The 17,534-nt window shown below is 61.0% G+C and overlaps 1 protein-coding gene across 1 annotated transcript in view; it reads right to left on the bottom strand.

Moving 5' to 3' along the window:
• Positions 1 to 1,523: 1,523 nt before the first annotated feature.
• Positions 1,524 to 17,534, bottom strand: part of MUC5AC (mucin 5AC, oligomeric mucus/gel-forming) — a 43,220-nt gene continuing 27,209 nt past the window's right edge. The window contains 19 exon segments of the mRNA XM_063783583.1: positions 1,524 to 2,224; positions 2,693 to 2,807; positions 2,898 to 2,967; positions 3,172 to 3,291; positions 3,477 to 3,575; positions 3,666 to 3,788; positions 4,367 to 4,404; positions 4,668 to 4,769; positions 5,033 to 5,204; positions 5,760 to 5,791; positions 5,948 to 6,051; positions 6,194 to 6,281; positions 6,614 to 6,792; positions 7,456 to 7,693; positions 8,033 to 8,216; positions 8,343 to 8,593; positions 9,045 to 9,219; positions 9,723 to 9,922; positions 10,180 to 17,412. Of these exon segments, the coding sequence (XP_063639653.1) occupies positions 1,960 to 2,224; positions 2,693 to 2,807; positions 2,898 to 2,967; positions 3,172 to 3,291; positions 3,477 to 3,575; positions 3,666 to 3,788; positions 4,367 to 4,404; positions 4,668 to 4,769; positions 5,033 to 5,204; positions 5,760 to 5,791; positions 5,948 to 6,051; positions 6,194 to 6,281; positions 6,614 to 6,792; positions 7,456 to 7,693; positions 8,033 to 8,216; positions 8,343 to 8,593; positions 9,045 to 9,219; positions 9,723 to 9,922; positions 10,180 to 17,412 (9,788 nt within the window). The 3' untranslated portion in view covers positions 1,524 to 1,959.

Genomic DNA, 17,534 nt, shown 5'->3' with positions numbered 1-17,534 from the left:
CCCCGCCCTGCGCTGGCCCTGTCTAGGCAGTGGGCTCCCCAGCCCCACCCAGCTCAGCATGGGCTCCTCCAGACCCCTCTGCCCACTCCTGGGATGCCGGGTCAGTGCCGCCCACTCTACTGGCACTGCTGTGTGGCTGAGGCAGGGCCCAGTCTGAGGCTGGTGTGTCCTAGGGGATCTGCAGACTCCCTGGAGCCCTCCAAGAGGAGAACACTGGGCATCAGGAACATGGAGGCTCCGGGGAGGGGTGGCAGTGGTCAGAGAGGACTAAGAGAGTGACAAGCTTCCAGGGCCCAGCCCACCCTCTGCAGAGCATCCGGCAGACGCTCCGTGGGGTTGCCGACCTCCCGCTTGCCGGCAGATACACTCAGGAGTGTGCACAGCCCAAGCTCAGCCCCAGTAACGGCGAGTCTAGGAACTGCACAGAGCTGGAACCCCCCATCCCAGAACGCCTCCATCACCAGGGGCAGCCCTCCCATGTCAGAGGCCCTTGCCTGGGCCATGAGGTGCCCTGGATGCCTGGGCTGGCCCCATTCCCTGCTGACTCCCTCCCTCACGCATTCATTCATCACTCACTCATTCACTCACTCATTCACTTATTCACTCACTCATTCACTCGCTCACACATTCACTCATTCATTCACTCATTCACTTATTCACTCATTCACTCACTCATTCTCTCACTCATTCGCTCATTCACTTACCCATTTGCTCATTCATTCACTCGTTCATTCACTCACTCATTTACTCATTCACTCGTTCATTCACTCACTCATTTGCTCACTCATTCACTCATTCATTCAATCTCTCACATACTTATTCACTCACATGCACTCATTCATTCACACATTCACTTATTCATTCACTCACTCATGCACTCACTTATTCACTCACTCATTCACTTATTCGCTCACTCATTCATTCATTCACTCATTCAGTCACTCACTTATTCACTCACATTCATTCACTCACATTCACTCGTTCACTCACATGCACTCACTCACACATTCACTTATTCATTCACTCACTCATGCACTCACTTATTCACTCACTCATTCACTTATTCACTCACTCATTCACTCTTTCATTCACTCATTCAGTCACTCACTTATTCACTCACATTCATTCACTCACATTCACTCATTCACTCACATGCACTCACTCACACATTCACTTATTCATTCACTCATGCACTCACTTATTCACTCACTCATTTATTCACTCATTCATTCTCTCACTCTCATTCACTCACTCTCTGTGTTCTGAACAGATGCATTCTGGACTCTAGACTGCAGCCAAGCCCTCAAAGACCTCTGCAGGGTGGTGGTCTCTTCTTGGGGCAGATCCAAGCTCTGGCCTCTCCTCTCTGAGCAGATAGACACTGTCCCAGCCAGCCCACAGAAGCAGCAGGGCTGCCCAGTACTGGGTGGCTGGCCTGAGGTGTGCACCCCACAGGGCCCGGGTTTGCCCCCACCCTATTCCTGGGTTTTATGAACAATCTCAAAAAATGCACAGTCCACAAATTGCAAAATGCTCAAGTGTATTTATGCAACAGATTGGCCGTGTACTGAGGAGGGGAGTGCAGGCTGAGGGCTGAGGTAGGAGTGAGGTTCTTCCTCCTGCAGCCACCAGGCAGCTGATCACCATGTCCAAGCGTCATTCCTGAGACCCTCAGGTGATGCTCACGTCCCCAGAACAGCAGGCTGGATGCATGGCCAGAGGAGCTCGGCCAGCCCCGGGGCTGGTCCTGAGAGGTGGCTGCAGGCGGGGTGGGTAAGGGCCCCTCCTCCAGGCAGCAGGTGACCCATAGCCCACACCCTCCACAAGAAAGCGGGCGTGGACAGTGTGTTCAAAGCTGCAGCCGCCTGGACAGGGGCACAAGTTCCACTGGCCTTGGAAGCCGAGCTCAGAGGACATATGGGAGGTTCTCCTTGGAGGTCAGGAGGGCGGCAGTGCTGGTCAGTGGATGGGGGACACTGGGACGCCTCTCTCCCAGCTCCCACTCTCTGCCTCCGGGCTGGGCTCGGGTTCCGCCTCCTCCGAGTGCTGGGTGTCGCCCGGCGCAGGGCACCGCCGGCCCATGCAGCCGCACTCTTCCACCTGGGTGTAGCTGAAGGCCCGGCTGGAGCCGTCGGTGCAGTGCAGGGTCACATTCCTCAGCGAGGTCCGCAGCTCCTGGCAGCACTGGCACCTGTGCTCCACCATGTTGCCCTCGAGCGAGTACCTGTGGGCAGGGGCTGCTCAGCACCAGCTGCTGGGCCACCCCAGCCTCCTGCCGTAAGCCGGCACCGTGCCGAGCTCTGGGCGGCCTCATCGTGTTCCCTGCTCCTGGAGGCGTGCTGCCAGTGTCTGACAACCAGCTCTCCTTTGCCAGTTCTCCAGGCGCCAACAGTCCCACCAGGGCCGACTCCGGCTCCGTGCTGATGGGAGGGAGGGAGACTCGGGGCGGCTGCGGCAAGTTCCTGGCGGAGCTCAGCAAACAGGAGAGCGTGATGCCGACACAGGCTCTGGGGATGTAGTTACCCCAGCCCCACCCTTGCCATCTCAGGACCCCTTTCCTGCCTCACCCTCAGAGCCCTTTGCCTGGCCCCTCATGGTCCTGCCCCTCATCTATCTGGCACCCAGAGCCCTGGGGGCCCTGACTGCACCCCACAGCCAATCGCGTCTCCCTGCCCGCTGCCCAGGCACGTACATGGAAGAGCTGTCCCCACAGTTCCCCCGGCAGTAAGCCAGGCGCACGGGCTCCGAGGAGCTGCAGCCCTGCTGCTGGATGATCTGGCTTCTATGGTACACAGCACAGGTCGACTCTGGAGAGGAACACAGGGTTTAGGACCAGCCCAGCTGCTCCTGGACCTCTGAGGGTGGAGCCCGCCCCGCCCAGCAGGCTGGGCACTCACGGTTCTGGTACGGGGGCGGGGGCGGCGGGCAGAAGCGGCAGCAGCCGTCCTTGCTCATGCGGGCCTCGTCCTGTGCCGACAGAGGGGCGCCCTCAGTGCCGAGGCGCTCGGCGGCCCCCGCAGAAGTGAGGGATGGGGACATGGGGCCAGGCTCAGGAGTGGACGGCCCCAAGCAGGAGGGGGTGTCTGCTGGTGCTGCAGGGATGATCACAGCCCCCCAAACCCATCTAGGGGTGAAGCCCCCCTTGGCTGGAGTGGGGATCCTGGACCTCACCAGAGAACAGCTGAGCGGGGGGCACGCCTTCTTCGTGGTGACCACCACGAGCCCGTCCCGGTGCTTCTCACACTCGTGGGTCACACAGTGGTTCCCGGGGTCTGACCAGGTCTCGCCGGGCTGGAGGGAGGCCAGACCCCGGGGTGAGTGACCCTCCCTCCATCTGTCCCTCTGTCTGCACCCCAGCCCGTGGGCTTCCAGAGAGTCCCCAGCCTCTGCCAGACGCATGCCTGGCAACGACAGGTCCCCACATGCCCCAGTGCTCCCAGACCCTGCCCTTCCTCTTTGTGGCAGCCACTACTCACGTAGAACAGGTGGGCGGGGCTCTTGCTGGTGTTGGTGACACAGGCAACCTGCACACAAGTGCCACAGCACTGCCCGCTCTGCTCCTGGTACTCGAAGCCCTGCGGGAGGGATGGACATGTGGCTGGAATCCAGGGGACCGCTGCCCCCCGAGAGCCAGGGCAGGGTGGGGGCCGGGTGGGGGCACTCACCACAGGGCAGTGTGTGTTGCAGATCTGGGTCTCACAGCTGACCACAAACGCATCCGACGGGGGGCCGCCCGGCAGCTCACACCTGCAGGTTTCGCACAGGCTCGAGGAGACCACGGCACCGGGCTGGGGGGAGCCAGGGCAGCAGACACTCATGAGCTTGGGCCCTGGGGAGACCCGCCCCTGCCTCCCCACTGGCTTGCTGCCCCCACCTTCCCAGACATCCCCCTCCAGGCCGCTTCCTACCAGGCCGAGTTGCACCCCTGGGGTGACTCGTGGTGGCACCTCTTGGTGCAGAGGCCACAGCCCAGGGTCCCCATCCCTAGAGCAGAGCCCCACGCTGCACCCCCTTGGATGGGGTGCCCAACAAGGCCACACACTCTGCAGGGCCACATGCTCAGCCGGCTCAGGACAGAGCCATGGGATCCAGGCCTGGCTGCGCTGTGGTGCCAGGAGAGGCAAAGTCCCCCGGAGCCCCCCGGAGCCCCCCGGAGCCAGGCAGGCCAGGTTGTAGATGTCCATATTTCCGGGACCTGGGGCCGACCTCGGGCCTCAGCCACACTTGATAGTGGGCTGTGTCTGCAGAGACTCGAGTCCCTGGCCCCGGCCGGAGTTGGCAGTTGCTCCAAAGTCTACCTGGGCCTCAGGGTCAGTGGGAAGCTCCGTCCCTATGGCTGAGGGGGTCTGAGCTCCGTGGCTCTTACCTGGTACAGGGTCCCGTTGATGCTGCACACTGTCCAGCCTGCCCACGAGAAGAGAAGCAGCTGCACCCCCCGCCGCCCGCTCTCCCCTCACCCTCAGCATTCCCGCCCCTGCAGCCTCCTGGGCGCCTCATTCCCGGGCTCGCCACTGGGGTTTGTCCAGCCTCATCCCTGCGGAAGGCTCAGTCCAGAGCCACAGACCGGCAGTGGACAAGCCGCAGTGGCATCTGGTTATGGCCCCCCAAAATCCCAGGTGGAGACCCCAGCCCACGGCCCCTGACAGGGCCTGGTCCAGGCCACTCACTGCAGTTTTGGACCGGGCAGCAGGCCCCCTCCTCGTAGGTCGGGATCGCGCGGGCGCCCTCAGGACAGCCCACGGGCGCGGGGCAGCGGCTGGTGTTGCAGGCTGCGGGGGCGGGAGTGAGGCAATTAGGAGTCTGTCCCCCGCCCCCACCCGAAGGCCCACCCCCTGGGGTCTCTAGGATTGCGGACCACCTAGACAGCCCGCTCGGGGGTCTCCAGATGAGGCTGTTGCAGGAGCGGAGGAGGGGACGCCCTCGTAGGCACTGTCCCCAGGTGCACGCCCCAAGGCAGCAGCAAAGGCCGGGCCGAGTGGGCTCTGGGTCACCTGCCTGCCACGCCATGCCCCCCACCCAGCAAAGGGCTTACCGCAGCTGTACTGGGGGCAGCACTGGCCGGCCTGTGGGGTTGCAGGCACAGGCACGAAGCCGGGCAGGGGGCAGGCGGGGGGCAGTGGGCAGAGCTTGGGTCGGCAGGTCAGCGTCCACGTGGCCGCCTCACATGTGCACTCCTGGCAGTCCATGCTGACGGTGTGGCCCACCTGCAAGGAAGGGGACTGAGGTCCAGCGTCCGCAGCGGCTCCACCCAGGGGTGCAGCAGCCAGCCCGGCTCATGCGGTGCCGGAGTGGCCAGGTGTGGAGGCCCTGTGGCCTGCACTGAGGACCCCGCAGGAGTAGGGCTTCAAAAGTGCAGAGTAGGGCCCAGGGATGGGCACAAAGCTCTGCAAGGTGGGCAGGCTGTGGGGTGACTGGCCTGCGCCCCCCACCTCACACCTCCATAGTCTTGGCTGGGCAGAAGGGGTGTCCCAAGGAAGGGAAGAGCACAGCCAGCCTCAGGGCTGGCACCCACAGAGCAACACCAGGACAGAGGCCCCGGCACCGTCCCCAATGCGGACAGAGTGGGTACCTGGGAAGGGAGATCCCGAGTCTTTCTGGGAGCCCGGCTCCTCCCGCAGCCCTTTCTCTGGGCCTCTGGCACAGAGAGGACACCCCGACCCCTGAGCCCCACCTGACCATTTCTGGGGCCGGTGTTTCAAGAGCCTCCCTCCTCGGGCTCTTGGACCCCAGTGCCCTCTTGGGCCATGCCTGCCACTCACCTTCACCGGCTCTCCGTGGGGCCCCAGACACCCTGGAAGGAGAGAGATCTGAGGTCACTGGGGGTCAGCCACCACAATAGGGGCGAGAGGCAGGGTCCCATATTGGGGCCGGGGCAGACCCCAGGACCTGGCCAACAGTCACAGGCCCAGTCCTGCCATACCCCCCAGCCCCGGCCTGGGGCACGTACTGGGGCAGCCCGTGGGCACGCAGACTTGGACACTGGTGCTGAAGAGGGTCATGCCCTCTGGACAGAAGCAGCCTTCGGTGATGGGGCCGGCCTCCGGCAGAGCCCTGTAGAGAGCATAGGGTTGGTGGGTCTCCTTTTTCCCTCCGGGTGGGAAGGGCCCCAGCCTGGGAGTGGGAGATGCAGCAGGAGGCTGGGGACTGGGTGGCTCCAGCAGCCCATGGCAGGGCCAGGAGGGAGAGTGCCTACCCGAGGCTGGCGCTGTCATTCCCGTAGCAGTAGGAGGGGTTGCTCGGGCCGCAGGGCTGGTACACCTTGTCGGCTGGGCAGGTGAATGCTGTGGGGAGGGGAAGCCACACCTGAGAGGGTGGGAGGGCACCCACCCAGAGCAACGCGGGCCGCTGGGCACCGACATCTGCTCCGGAGCTGCCCGCAGCCACCTGTGGGCCTGGGCCTGGCTATGGCCTCCCACACCCCGGTGCCCCGCCACGGGCTCCCCGACGTGGACGCCCTCCCTTCTCTCCAGGGAACTGGGTGCACTCTGCCCTGGGGCTGCCCCCTCCTCCTCCAGGTCCCCCACTGACTGCCCGAGCCCACCCTGATGGTCCACCGGTGTGCCTGTGCCCCTCACAAGCGACTTGGGACCCTGAGGACAGTGGTGGCACTCACGGCACATGTGGCCGGTCCGGCCTCTCCAATCGATGCAGATGTCGTGGGACGCGCAGAGCGCCGCGTACAGCTCCAGGCTGGAGCACACCACATCCAGGTCGGTCATGTGGCACCGGTCAAAGACGCAGCCCTCATAGAACGGCAGTGGGGGTATCACGGTGTGGCATGGCTCAAAGACCCTGTGGGAGGGATGGGCGGGGTGCTGGGTGCAGCCTCTCCGGCCACCTGCCTGCTCCACGTCAGGCTCCCAGGCTTCAGGGCAGTCCCCAGGTGAGGCGAGTCCCAGAGCAGCCGCTGGTGTGTGGCTGCCCTCCTGTATTCCCGGACAGGCTCCTTCCACACATTCTGTGTGCTTGGGCGCTGGGGGTGGGGGTCCAGATGGCATCATCCATTTATTTCTGCAAGTTCTTCTTCCTGGCCCCCCCAACCCCTGCCCTGCAAACCTGGGAGCTGCCTGGGGGTGGTGACCGATGCCTCCGTCCATACACCTGAGCCAGCAGAGAGCCTCAGAGACGGCCCAGCTGGCCAACCCTGGTGACCCCTTGGCAGCATTCCAGCCACGACCACCCCTCCCGGCACCCGCCCCTCCCCAGTACCCACCCCTCCCCAGCATCCCCCCCTCCCCAGTGCCCACCCCTCCCTGGCACCCACCCCTCCCCAGTGCCCACCCCTCCCCGGCACCCACTTCTCCCTAACACCCACCCCTCCTTGGTCTGTGGTACCAGCAGCTCTCGTTTCCTCTCAGGAGCCCCCTGAAAATGCGCCTCTTCCCCTCCAGCCCTTGGAAGGGTGGGAGGTGGGGCGGCCGCACTGACCCTCCCTTCCTTGCACCCAAGTCTCACTTGCTCAGAATCAGCTGGCAGATGGGTGATGGCAGGCACGGAGCAGGCGGTGTGGTGGGCCCGACCGTGGTAGACCCAACTGTCGTGGGCCTGACCGTGGTGGGCGTCGGGTGAGGCCGGTGGCAGGCTGGCTGGTCAGGGATGCTCACATTCCAGAGGCCGGACATCTCAGAGCAGGAAGCGACCACCGTCCCCCTAGGCGTGCGGCACTCATCCTTCCTGTCGTTGGTGCAAGTGCCTGGGCAGACGCGGTGGGGTCAGGCTGCTGGACAGCAGAGCCGGCTGGCCCCACCCCCAGCTGGGGGACAGGACCTGGTGTCTCAGGGTCACACCTTGGTGAACTGCAGCGGGCCTTGCCTGTGCCTCACTGTCCCCCGAGAACAACCCTGGGACAGTCCCCATGGTACTGGGGAGCTGCAGGTACTGGCAGGCATAAGCCTCATGCGTGTGGCCTGCACTCAGCAGAGCAGCCAGAAAGCAGAGACACCGGCACACGCGGCACGTGGTGGCCTCGCCCCTGCCCGGCACCCCCGCCCCCGCGAATGCCAGATGATGCCCCGGAGCCCTGTGGCCTCACCGCACTGGCCCTCGGTGTTGTTGGCAAACTTGCTGAAGGGCACCTCCACGGAGAAGATGAGGCCGGAGAACATGACCTGGACTCCCAGCTCCGGGATGGTCGCGTACATCTTGATGCCGATGCGCGAGACCACGATGCCGTTTTTCCGGAAGCCGGGGCCGACCACCTTGTTGTTGAAGATGATCTGGACGCAGGGCACAGTCGACGGGAAGTCAGAAGGCAGGCGGGCGGGCGGTCAGCCGCTGCTCAGGCTCTTGCCAGGAAAGCCGCGTCCCCCACCCCCTCCCCGGCACACCGGGCGCGCCCCCACCTCGTTCGTCATCACCCCGTGGACTGGCTTGCGGGTCAGCACCACGCGGTCCTGGTGGTACTCCAGGATGATGGACCTCGGGCAGGAGAGCCCATCCTCCGCACCGCAGAAGTAGTTGTCGACGAGCACGCGGAAGTGGCCATACACGGGCACAATCTGCTGCACCAGCACGTACGTGCAGTTGTCCAGGAAGGTGTAGTAGGTGCCGTCGAAGGTGATGTAGTGGGGGTCACCCCAGCCGCTGCACACACCTGCCAGGCCCCAGGGGCAGCCTTACGGGTGGCTCGAGTGGTGGCACCATGGCCCTGGGGCTTCCTCCCAACAGGTCACATCTGTCCCTGACCCCCCACCGTCTCGTCTCACAGGGCGCACAACACCCTCCACATCATCAGAACACACGTGGCCAGCGTCTGCACAGAGCTCCATCCAGCAGGCGCTTGACAAGGCTGGAGCGAGGCAGGGACAGACTCCTCCACCTTCTCCAGCCAGGCTGCTCCGAGGCTCACAGGGATTCACTCAGCACCCCTAAGGGGGGGAGGCTCGGCCCCATGCGGCCCCGCCTTGATGCTGGGAAGTCATTCCTGCTGTCCCACCCAATTCTTTTCTGCTTCAGCCAAGCCCCCTCCTCTGCCCCGCCCATTTCCACCTGGGTGGGGAGTGGCTGCCCCGGCTGCCCTGGCTCCCGCTCAGCGCTCCACTCACACTGGCACTGGTAGTGATGGCAGCAGCCATCTTGGTCAGCCACCTTCACGGCCGGGTAGCCGTTGGCACAAGTGGGCTTCTCCACCCTCGGGCACGTGCGCGGGCGCAGGGAGATGACATTGTTGCCCTCACAGGTGGCCTCGGAGCAGTTGGGTGTGGCCCAGGTCTCACCTTTCTGCAGAAGCACAGAGACCTGCAGGGTCCGGCCTCTCCCGATCTCCGGGGCACCCCTTGGTTCTCGGGGTCACAGTCCCGAGAGTCCCGTGTGGGGACAGGGGAGGGTGGCTGTGCCCCAGTCTCCTTCCTGCCCCACCCTCAGCACCCACCCCAGACACCGAGCTGGCCCGGGGCAGGGGCCTCTGGTGTGGGAGTGGCTCCTCCCTGGCTCTGCCACACTCCCTGGCTGTGCAGCCTCATCCACCTGCTCTGGCCCTGGCTGTCCTCAGCACAGCCTCAGCCTTCGGCCCCACACACCCAGTGTCGGGAAAGCACGTGCCTGGGAAGTCCAGGGTGATCAGAGACGCCGGGCTACAGCACGGCCCTCTCCTGACGGCCGGGCTGCCTCCACTAGCGCCAGTGACCTTCTCAAGACTTTGCAGCTGAAGACTAATTGCAAAGACATTCAAGTTCCCTGTAGGAGCCCCTGAGCCTTCAGAAGGGTGAGAAGTAGGGGGTTACCTTTCTGGGGGGAACCGCATTTGGGCATCCCAGCTCAGTGACGGGCTCAGAGGTGGATGTTGAAGGGGACGTGGCTGGGGCAGGAGGCAGCGTGGTGGACGGACAGTCACTGTCAACCCTTCTGACCACTTGGCAGTCCTGGCTACACCGGGCATAATAGCAGTGGCCAGCGAGGTCTCTGTGGTGGTATATGGTGGATCCTGTAAGAGGAAGGGACATGGCAGCCTTTAGTGGAGTCCTGCTCAAAGGAGAAGCAAAAAACTCCCAGAGCCAGAGGGGCACTTTCTACCACCTGTGTAATGGGAAAAAATTTCAGAGAATGCCAGCAGCCACTCTGTGACAATGAGCCTGTGCCACAAAGAGCAGAGACTCCTATCATCATCACAGCTTGGCGTTCCTGGATAAAAAACTGACCAGGGTGAGCTTAGAAACAATTGCACCAGAAACACTCACGAACCCGCAGGGTAGAGCCGGTCAGCTACGTTGCAGAAGCAGGTTTGGGTGGAGTAAGCCACAGAGCTGGATGCCACAGAGCTGGATGCCACAGAGGTGGATGCCACGGAGGCGGATGCCACGGAAGTAGACAGGGAAGGATACAGGGCATTGGTAGGAGAAGTCCCATATGGGGTCACAGAGGTCACCGGGCAGCCTCTGGGGGTCTCGCAGCAGAGCACGCGCACCTCGTAGTTGAGGCACATCTTGAAGGGTCCCTGCTGGTCCTGGTTCCGGCACACCAGGCCCTCTTCACGGCTGCACTGCACCACCTGGCCCAGGTGTTCGATGCTCACCTCCGGGTGGCTCTCGGCTCGGCACTGGAGCCTGGTGATCTCCTCAGGTCGGCGGCAGATTTTTTCCCCACTCCTGATGATGTTGTTATAGGTTTCCTTGTCCCCACCATGGGGTCCAGGGGATGGGAAGTCCACGTCGAACCACTTTGTCCAGGCGCACAGAGGATGACAGTCACTGGTGACTGGTTGGGAGTGGGTTGTCTTGGATACAGAAAGATGGCTTGTGCTGGTCTTTGAAACATGGGTTGTGCTGGTGGTGGGAACGGGGCTGGGAGTAGTTCCAGGACCAGAGGTGGTGCTGGTTGTAGGAGCAGAGGTTGTGCTGGTGGTGGGAACAGGGCTGGGAGTAGTTCCAGGACCAGAGGTCATGCTGGTTGTAGGAGCAGAGGTTGTGCTGGTTGTAAGGGGAGAGATTGTGCTGGTTGTAGAAGCAGAGGTTGTGCTGGTGGTGGGAACAGGGCTGGGAGTAGTTCCAGGACCAGAGGTCATGCTGGTTGTAGGAGCAGAGGTTGTGCTGGTGGTGGGAACAGGGCTGGGAGTAGTTCCAGGACCAGAGGTTGTGCTGGCTGTAGAGGCAGAGGTTGTTCTGGTTGTAGGAGCAGAGGTTGTGCTGGTGGTGGGAACAGGGCTGGGAGTAGTTCCAGGACCAGAGGTTGTGCTGGCTGTAGAGGCAGAGGTTGTGCTGGTTGTAGGAGCAGAGGTTGTGCTGGTTGTAAGGGGAGAGATTGTGCTGGTTGTAGAAGCAGAGGTTGTGCTGGTGGTGGGAACAGGGCTGGGAGTAGTTCCAGGACCAGAGGTCATGCTGGTTGTAGGAGCAGAGGTTGTGCTGGTGGTGGGAACAGGGCTGGGAGTAGTTCCAGGACCAGAGGTTGTGCTGGCTGTAGAGGCAGAGGTTGTTCTGGTTGTAGGAGCAGAGGTTGTGCTGGTGGTGGGAACAGGGCTGGGAGTAGTTCCAGGACCAGAGGTTGTGCTGGCTGTAGAGGCAGAGGTTGTGCTGGTTGTAGGAGCAGAGGTTGTGCTGGTGGTGGGAACAGGGCTGGGAGTAGTTCTAGGACCAGAGGTTGTGCTGGTTATAGGAGCAGAGGTTGTGCTGGTGGTGGGAACAGGGCTGGGAGTAGTTCCAGGACCAGAGGTTGTGCTAGTTGTAGGAGCAGAGGTTGTGCTGGTGGTGGGAACAGGGCTGGGAGTAGTTCCAGGACCAGAGGTCATGCTGCTCGTAGGAGCAGAGGTTGTTCTGGTTGTAGGAGCAGAGGTTGTGCTGGTTGTAGCAGCAGAGGTTGTACTGGTGCTGGGAACAGGGCTGGGAGCAGTTCCAGGACCAGAGGTTGTGCTGGTTGTAGGAGCAGAAGTTGTGCTGGTTGTAGAGGCAGAGGTTGTGCTGGTGGTGGGAACAGGGCTTGGAGTAGTTCCAGAACCAGAGGTTGTGCTGCTTGTAGCAGCTGAGGTTTTGCTGGTCTGTGGAGTGGAGGTTGTGCTGCTTGTAGGGGCAGAGATTGTGCTGGTTGTAGGGGCAGAGATTGTGCTGGTTGTAGAGGCAGAGATTGTGCTGGTTGTAGGAGCAGAGTTTGTGCTGGTTGTTGGAGCAGAGGTTGTGCTGGTGGTAGGAGCCAAGGTTGTGCTGGTTGTAGGACCAGAAGTGGTTCTGTGTGTAGGAGCTGAGGTCGTGCTGGTTGTAGGGGCAGAGGTTGTGCTGGTTGTAGGGGCAGAGGTTGTGCTGGGTATAGAAGCAGGGATTGTGCTAGTTGTAGGGGCAGAGGTTGTGCTGGTCTGTGGAGTGGAGGTTGTGCTAGTTGTCACCAAAGTGGTTGTCCTGGATTTCTGCCAAGAGGAAGTGCTCTGAGTTGGGCTGGTGGCTCTCCCACTAGGGGTGCTAGGAGCTGTCACAGGTGTGGAGGTCACGGGGCAGCCTCTGGGGGTCTCGCAGCAGAGCACACGCACCTCGTAGTTGAGGCACATCTTGAAGGGTCCCTGCTGGTCCTGGTTCCGGCACACCAGGCCCTCTTCACGGCTGCACTGCACCACCTGGCCCAGGTGTTCGATGCTCACCTCCGGGTGGCTCTCGGCTCGGCACTGGAGCCTGGTGATCTCCTCCGGTCGGCGGCAGATTTTTTCCCCACTCCTGATGATGTTGTTGTAGGTTTCCTTGTCCCCGCCGTGGGGTCCAGGGGATGGAAAGTCCACGTCAAACCACTTGGTCCAGGTGCACCGGGGATGACAGTCTCTGGTGACTGGTTGAGAGTGGGTTGTCTTGGATACAGAAACACGGCTTGTGCTGGTCTTTGAAACAGAGGCTGTGCTGGTGGTGGGAACGGGGCTGGGAGTAGTTCCAGAACCGGAGGTTGTGCTGCTTGTAGCAGCTGAGGTTTTGCTGGTCTGTGGAGTGGAGCTTGTGCTGCTTGTAGGGGGAGAGGTTGTGCTGGTTATATGGAAAGAGGTTGTGCTGGCTGTAGGAGCAGAGGTTGTGCTGCTTGTAGGGGCAGAGGATATGCTGGTCTGTGGAGTGGAGGTTGTGCTGGTTGTAGGGGCAGAAGTTGTGCTGGTTATAGGAGCTGAGGTTGTGCTAGTTGTAGGGGAAGAGGTTGTGCTGGTCTGTGGAGTGGAGGTTGTGCTGGTTGTAGGGGCAGAGATTGTGCTGGTCTGTGGAGTGGAGGTTGTGCTGGTTGTAGGGGCAGAGATTTTGCTGGTTATGGGAGCAGAGGTTGTGCTAGTTGTAGGGGCAGAGGTTGTGTTGCTTGTAGGAGCCGAGGAAGTGCTCGTAGGAGCTGACGTGCTGGCTGTGGGAGCAGAGGTTGTGCTGGTTGTAGGGGCAGAGATTGTGCTGGTTGTAGGGGCAGAGATTGTGCTGGTTGTAGGAGCAGAGGTTGTGCTGCTTGTAGGAGCAGAGGTTGTGCTGGTGGTAGGAGCCGAGGTTGTGCTGCTTGTAGGGGCAGAGGATGTGGTGGTCTGTGGAGTGGAGGTTGTGCTGGTTGTAGGGGCAGAAGTTGTGCTCGTTGTGGCAGCAGAGGTTGTGCTGGTTGTTGGGGCAGAGGTTGTGCTGGGTGTAGAAGCAGGGGTTGTGCTAGTTGTAGGGGCAGAGGTTGTGCTGGTCTGTGTACTGGAGGTTGTGCTGCTTGTCACCAAAGTGGTTGTCCTGGATTTCTGCCAAGAGTAGGTGCTCTGAGTCGGGCTGGTGGCTCTCCCACTAGGGGTGCTAGGAGCTGTCACAGGTGTGGAGGTCACGGGGCAGCCTCTGGGGGTCTCGCAGCAGAGCACACGCACCTCGTAGTTGAGGCACATCTTGAAGGGTCCCTGCTGGTCCTGGTTCCGGCACACCAGGCCCTCTTCGCGGCTGCACTGCACCACCTGGCCCAGGTGTTCGATGCTCACCTCCGGGTGGCTCTCGGCTCGGCACTGGAGCCTGGTGATCTCCTCCGGTCGGCGGCAGATTTTTTCCCCACTCCTGATGATGTTGTTGTAGGTTTCCTTGTCCCCGCCGTGGGGTCCAGGGGATGGAAAGTCCACGTCAAACCACTTTGTCCAGGTGCACCGGGGATGACAGTCTCTGGTGACTGGTTGGGAGTGGGTTGTCTTGGATACAGAAACATGGCTTGTGCTGGTCTTTGAAACAGAGGCTGTGCTGGTGGTGGTAACAGGGCTGGGAGTAGTTCCAGAACCGGAGGTTGTGCTGCTTGTAGCAGCTGAGGTTTTGCTGGTCTGTGGAGTGGAGGTTGTGCTGCTTGTAGGGGCAGAGGTTGTGCTGGTTGTAGTAGCAGAGGTTGTGCTGGTTGTAGGGGAAGAGGTTGTGCTGGTTGTAGGGGCAGAGATTATGCTGGTTGTAGGAGCAGAGATTGTGGTGCTTGTAGGAGCCGAGGTTGTGCTGCTTGTAGGGGCAGAGGATGTGCTGGTCTGTGGAGTGGAGGTTGTGCTGGTTGTAGGGGCAGAAGTTGTGCTGGTTGTGGGAGCAGAGGTTGTGCTGGTCTGTGGAGTGGAGGTTGTGCTGGTTGTCACCAAAGTGGTTGTCCTGGATTTCTGCCAAGAGGAAGTGCTCTGAGTTGGGCTGGTGGCTCTCCCACTAGGGGTGCTAGGAGCTGTCACAGGTGTGGAGGTCACGGGGCAACCTTTGGGGGTCTCGCAGCACAGCACACGCACCTCGTAGTTGAGGCACATCTTGAAGGGTCCCTGCTGGTCCTGGTTCCGGCACACCAGGCCCTCTTCGCGGCTGCACTGCACCACCTGGCCCAGGTGTTCGATGCTCACCTCTGGGTGGCTCTCGGCTCGGCACTGGAGCCTGGTGATCTCCTCTGGTCGGCGGCAGATTTTTTCCCCACTCCTGATGATGTTGTTGTAGGTTTCCTTGTCCCCGCCGTGGGGTCCAGGGGATGGGAAGTCGACGTCAAACCACTTGGTCCAGGTGCACCGGGGATGACAGTCTCTGGTGACTGGTTGGGAGTGGGTTGTCTTGGATATGGAAACATGGCTTGTGCTGGTCTTTGAAACAGAGGCTGTGCTGGTGGTGGGAACGGGGCTGGGAGTGGTTCCAGGACCAGGGGTTGTGCTGGTTGTAGAAGCAGAGGTGGTGCTGGTTCTAGGAGCAAAGATTGTGCTGGTGGTGGGAACAGGGCTGGGAGTGGTTCCAGGACCAGAGGTTTTGCTGGCTGTAGAGGCAGAGGTTGTGCTGGTTGTAGGAGCAGACGTTGTGCTGGTTGTTGGGGCCGAGATTGTGCTGGTTGTAGCGGCAGAGGTTGTGCTGGTTGTAGGAGCAGACGTTGTGCTGGTTGTAGGGGAAGAGGTTGTGCTGGTTGTAGGGGCAGAGATTATGCTGGTTTTAGGAGCCGAAGTTGTGCTGCTTGTAGGAGCCGAAGTTGTGCTGCTTGTAGGGGCAGAGGATGTACTGGTCTGTGGAGTGGAGGTTGTGCTGGTTGTAGGGGCAGAAGTTGTGCTGGTTGTGGGAGCAGAGGTTGTGCTGGTTGTAGGAGCAGAGGTTGTGCTGGTCTGTGGAGTGGACGTTGTGCTGGTTGTCACCAAAGTGGTTGTCCTGGATTTCTGCCAAGAGGAAGTGCTCTGAGTTGGGCTGGTGGCTCTCCCACTAGGGGTGCTAGGAGCTGTCACAGGTGTGGAGGTCACAGGGCAACCTTTGGGGGTCTCGCAGCACAGCACACGCACCTCGTAGTTGAGGCACATCTTGAAGGGTCCCTGCTGGTCCTGGTTCCGGCACACCAGGCCCTCTTCGCGGCTGCACTGCACCACCTGGCCCAGGTGTTCGATGCTCACCTCCGGGTGGCTCTCGGCTCGGCACTGGAGCCTGGTGATCTCCTCCGGTCGGCGGCAGATTTTTTCCCCACTCCTGATGATGTTGTTGTAGGTTTCCTTGTCCCCGCCGTGGGGTCCAGGGGATGGGAAGTCGACGTCAAACCACTTGGTCCAGGTGCACCGGGGATGACAGTCTCTGGTGACTGGTTGGGAGTGGGTTGTCTTGGATATGGAAATATGGCTTGTGCTGGTCTTTGAAACAGAGGCTGTGCTGGTGGTGGGAACAGGGCTGGGAGTGGTTCCAGGACCAGGGGTTGTGCTGGTTGTAGAGGCAGAAGTGGTGCTGGTTCTAGGAGCAAAGATTGTGCTGGTGGTGGGAACAGGGCTGGGAGTGGTTCCAGGACCAGAGGTTTTGCTGGCTGTAGAGGCAGAAGTTGTGCTGGTTGTAGGAGGAGAGGTGGCGCTGGTGGTAGGAACAGGGCTGGGAGTAGTTCCAAGACCAGAGGTTTTGCTGGCTGTAGAGGCAGAGGTTGTGCTGGTTGTAGGAGCAGACGTTGTGCTGGTTGTTGGGGCCGAGATTGTGCTGGTTGTAGCGGCAGAGGTTGTGCTGGTTGTAGGAGGAGAGGTTGTGCTGGTGGTGGTAACAGGGCTGGGAGTAGTTCCAGAACTGGAGGTTGTGCTGCTTGTAGCAGCTGAGGTTTTGCTGGTCTGTGGAGTGGAGGTTGTGCTGCTTGTAGGGGCAGAGGTTGTGCTGGTTGTAGTAGCAGAGGTTGTGTTGGTTGTAGGGGAAGAGGTTGTGCTGGTTGTAGGGGCAGAGATTATGCTGGTTGTAGGAGCAGAGATTGTGCTGCTTGTAGGAGCCGAAGTTGTGCTGCTTGTAGGGGCAGAGGATGTACTAGTCTGTGGAGTGGAGGTTGTGCTGGTTGTAGGGGCAGAAGTTGTGCTGGTTGTGGGAGCAGAAGTTGTGCTGGTTGTGGGAGCAGAGGTTGTGCTGGTCTGTGGAGTGGAGGTTGTGCTGGTTGTCACCAAAGTGGTTGTCCTGGATTTCTGCCAAGAGGAAGTGCTCTGAGTTGGGCTGGTGGCTCTCCCACTAGGGGTGCTAGGAGCTGTCACAGGTGTGGAGGTCACGGGGCAACCTTTGGGGGTCTCGCAGCACAGCACACGCACCTCGTAGTTGAGGCACATCTTGAAGGGTCCCTGCTGGTCCTGGTTCCGGCACACCAGGCCCTCTTCGCGGCTGCACTGCACCACCTGGCCCAGGTGTTCGATGCTCACCTCCGGGTGGCTCTCGGCTCGGCACTGGAGCCTGGTGATCTCCTCCGGTCGGCGGCAGATTTTTTCCCCACTCCTGATGATGTTGTTGTAGGTTTCCTTGTCCCCGCCGTGGGGTCCAGGGGATGGGAAGTCGACGTCAAACCACTTGGTCCAGGTGCACCGGGGATGACAGTCTCTGGTGACTGGTTGGGAGTGGGTTGTCTTGGATATGGAAACATGGCTTGTGCTGGTCTTTGAAACAGAGGCTGTGCTGGTGGTGGGAACGGGGCTGGGAGTGGTTCCAGGACCAGGGGTTGTGCTGGTTGTAGAGGCAGAAGTGGTGCTGGTTCTAGGAACAAAGATTGTGCTGGTGGTGGGAACAGGGCTGGGAGTGGTTCCAGGACCAGAGGTTTTGCTGGCTGTAGAGGCAGAGGTTGTGCTGGTTGTAGGAGCAGACGTTGTGCTGGTTGTTGGGGCCGAGATTGTGCTGGTTGTAGCGGCAGAGGTTGTGCTGGTTGTAGGAGCAGAGGTTGTGCTGGTG

This window comes from Pan troglodytes, chromosome 9, assembly GCF_028858775.2.
Source record: "Pan troglodytes isolate AG18354 chromosome 9, NHGRI_mPanTro3-v2.0_pri, whole genome shotgun sequence".
In the NCBI taxonomy this organism is placed as follows: domain Eukaryota; kingdom Metazoa; phylum Chordata; class Mammalia; order Primates; family Hominidae; genus Pan; species Pan troglodytes.
The sequence above is the reverse complement of the archived record's forward strand: the minus strand, read 5'-3'. Positions and strand labels throughout refer to the sequence as shown.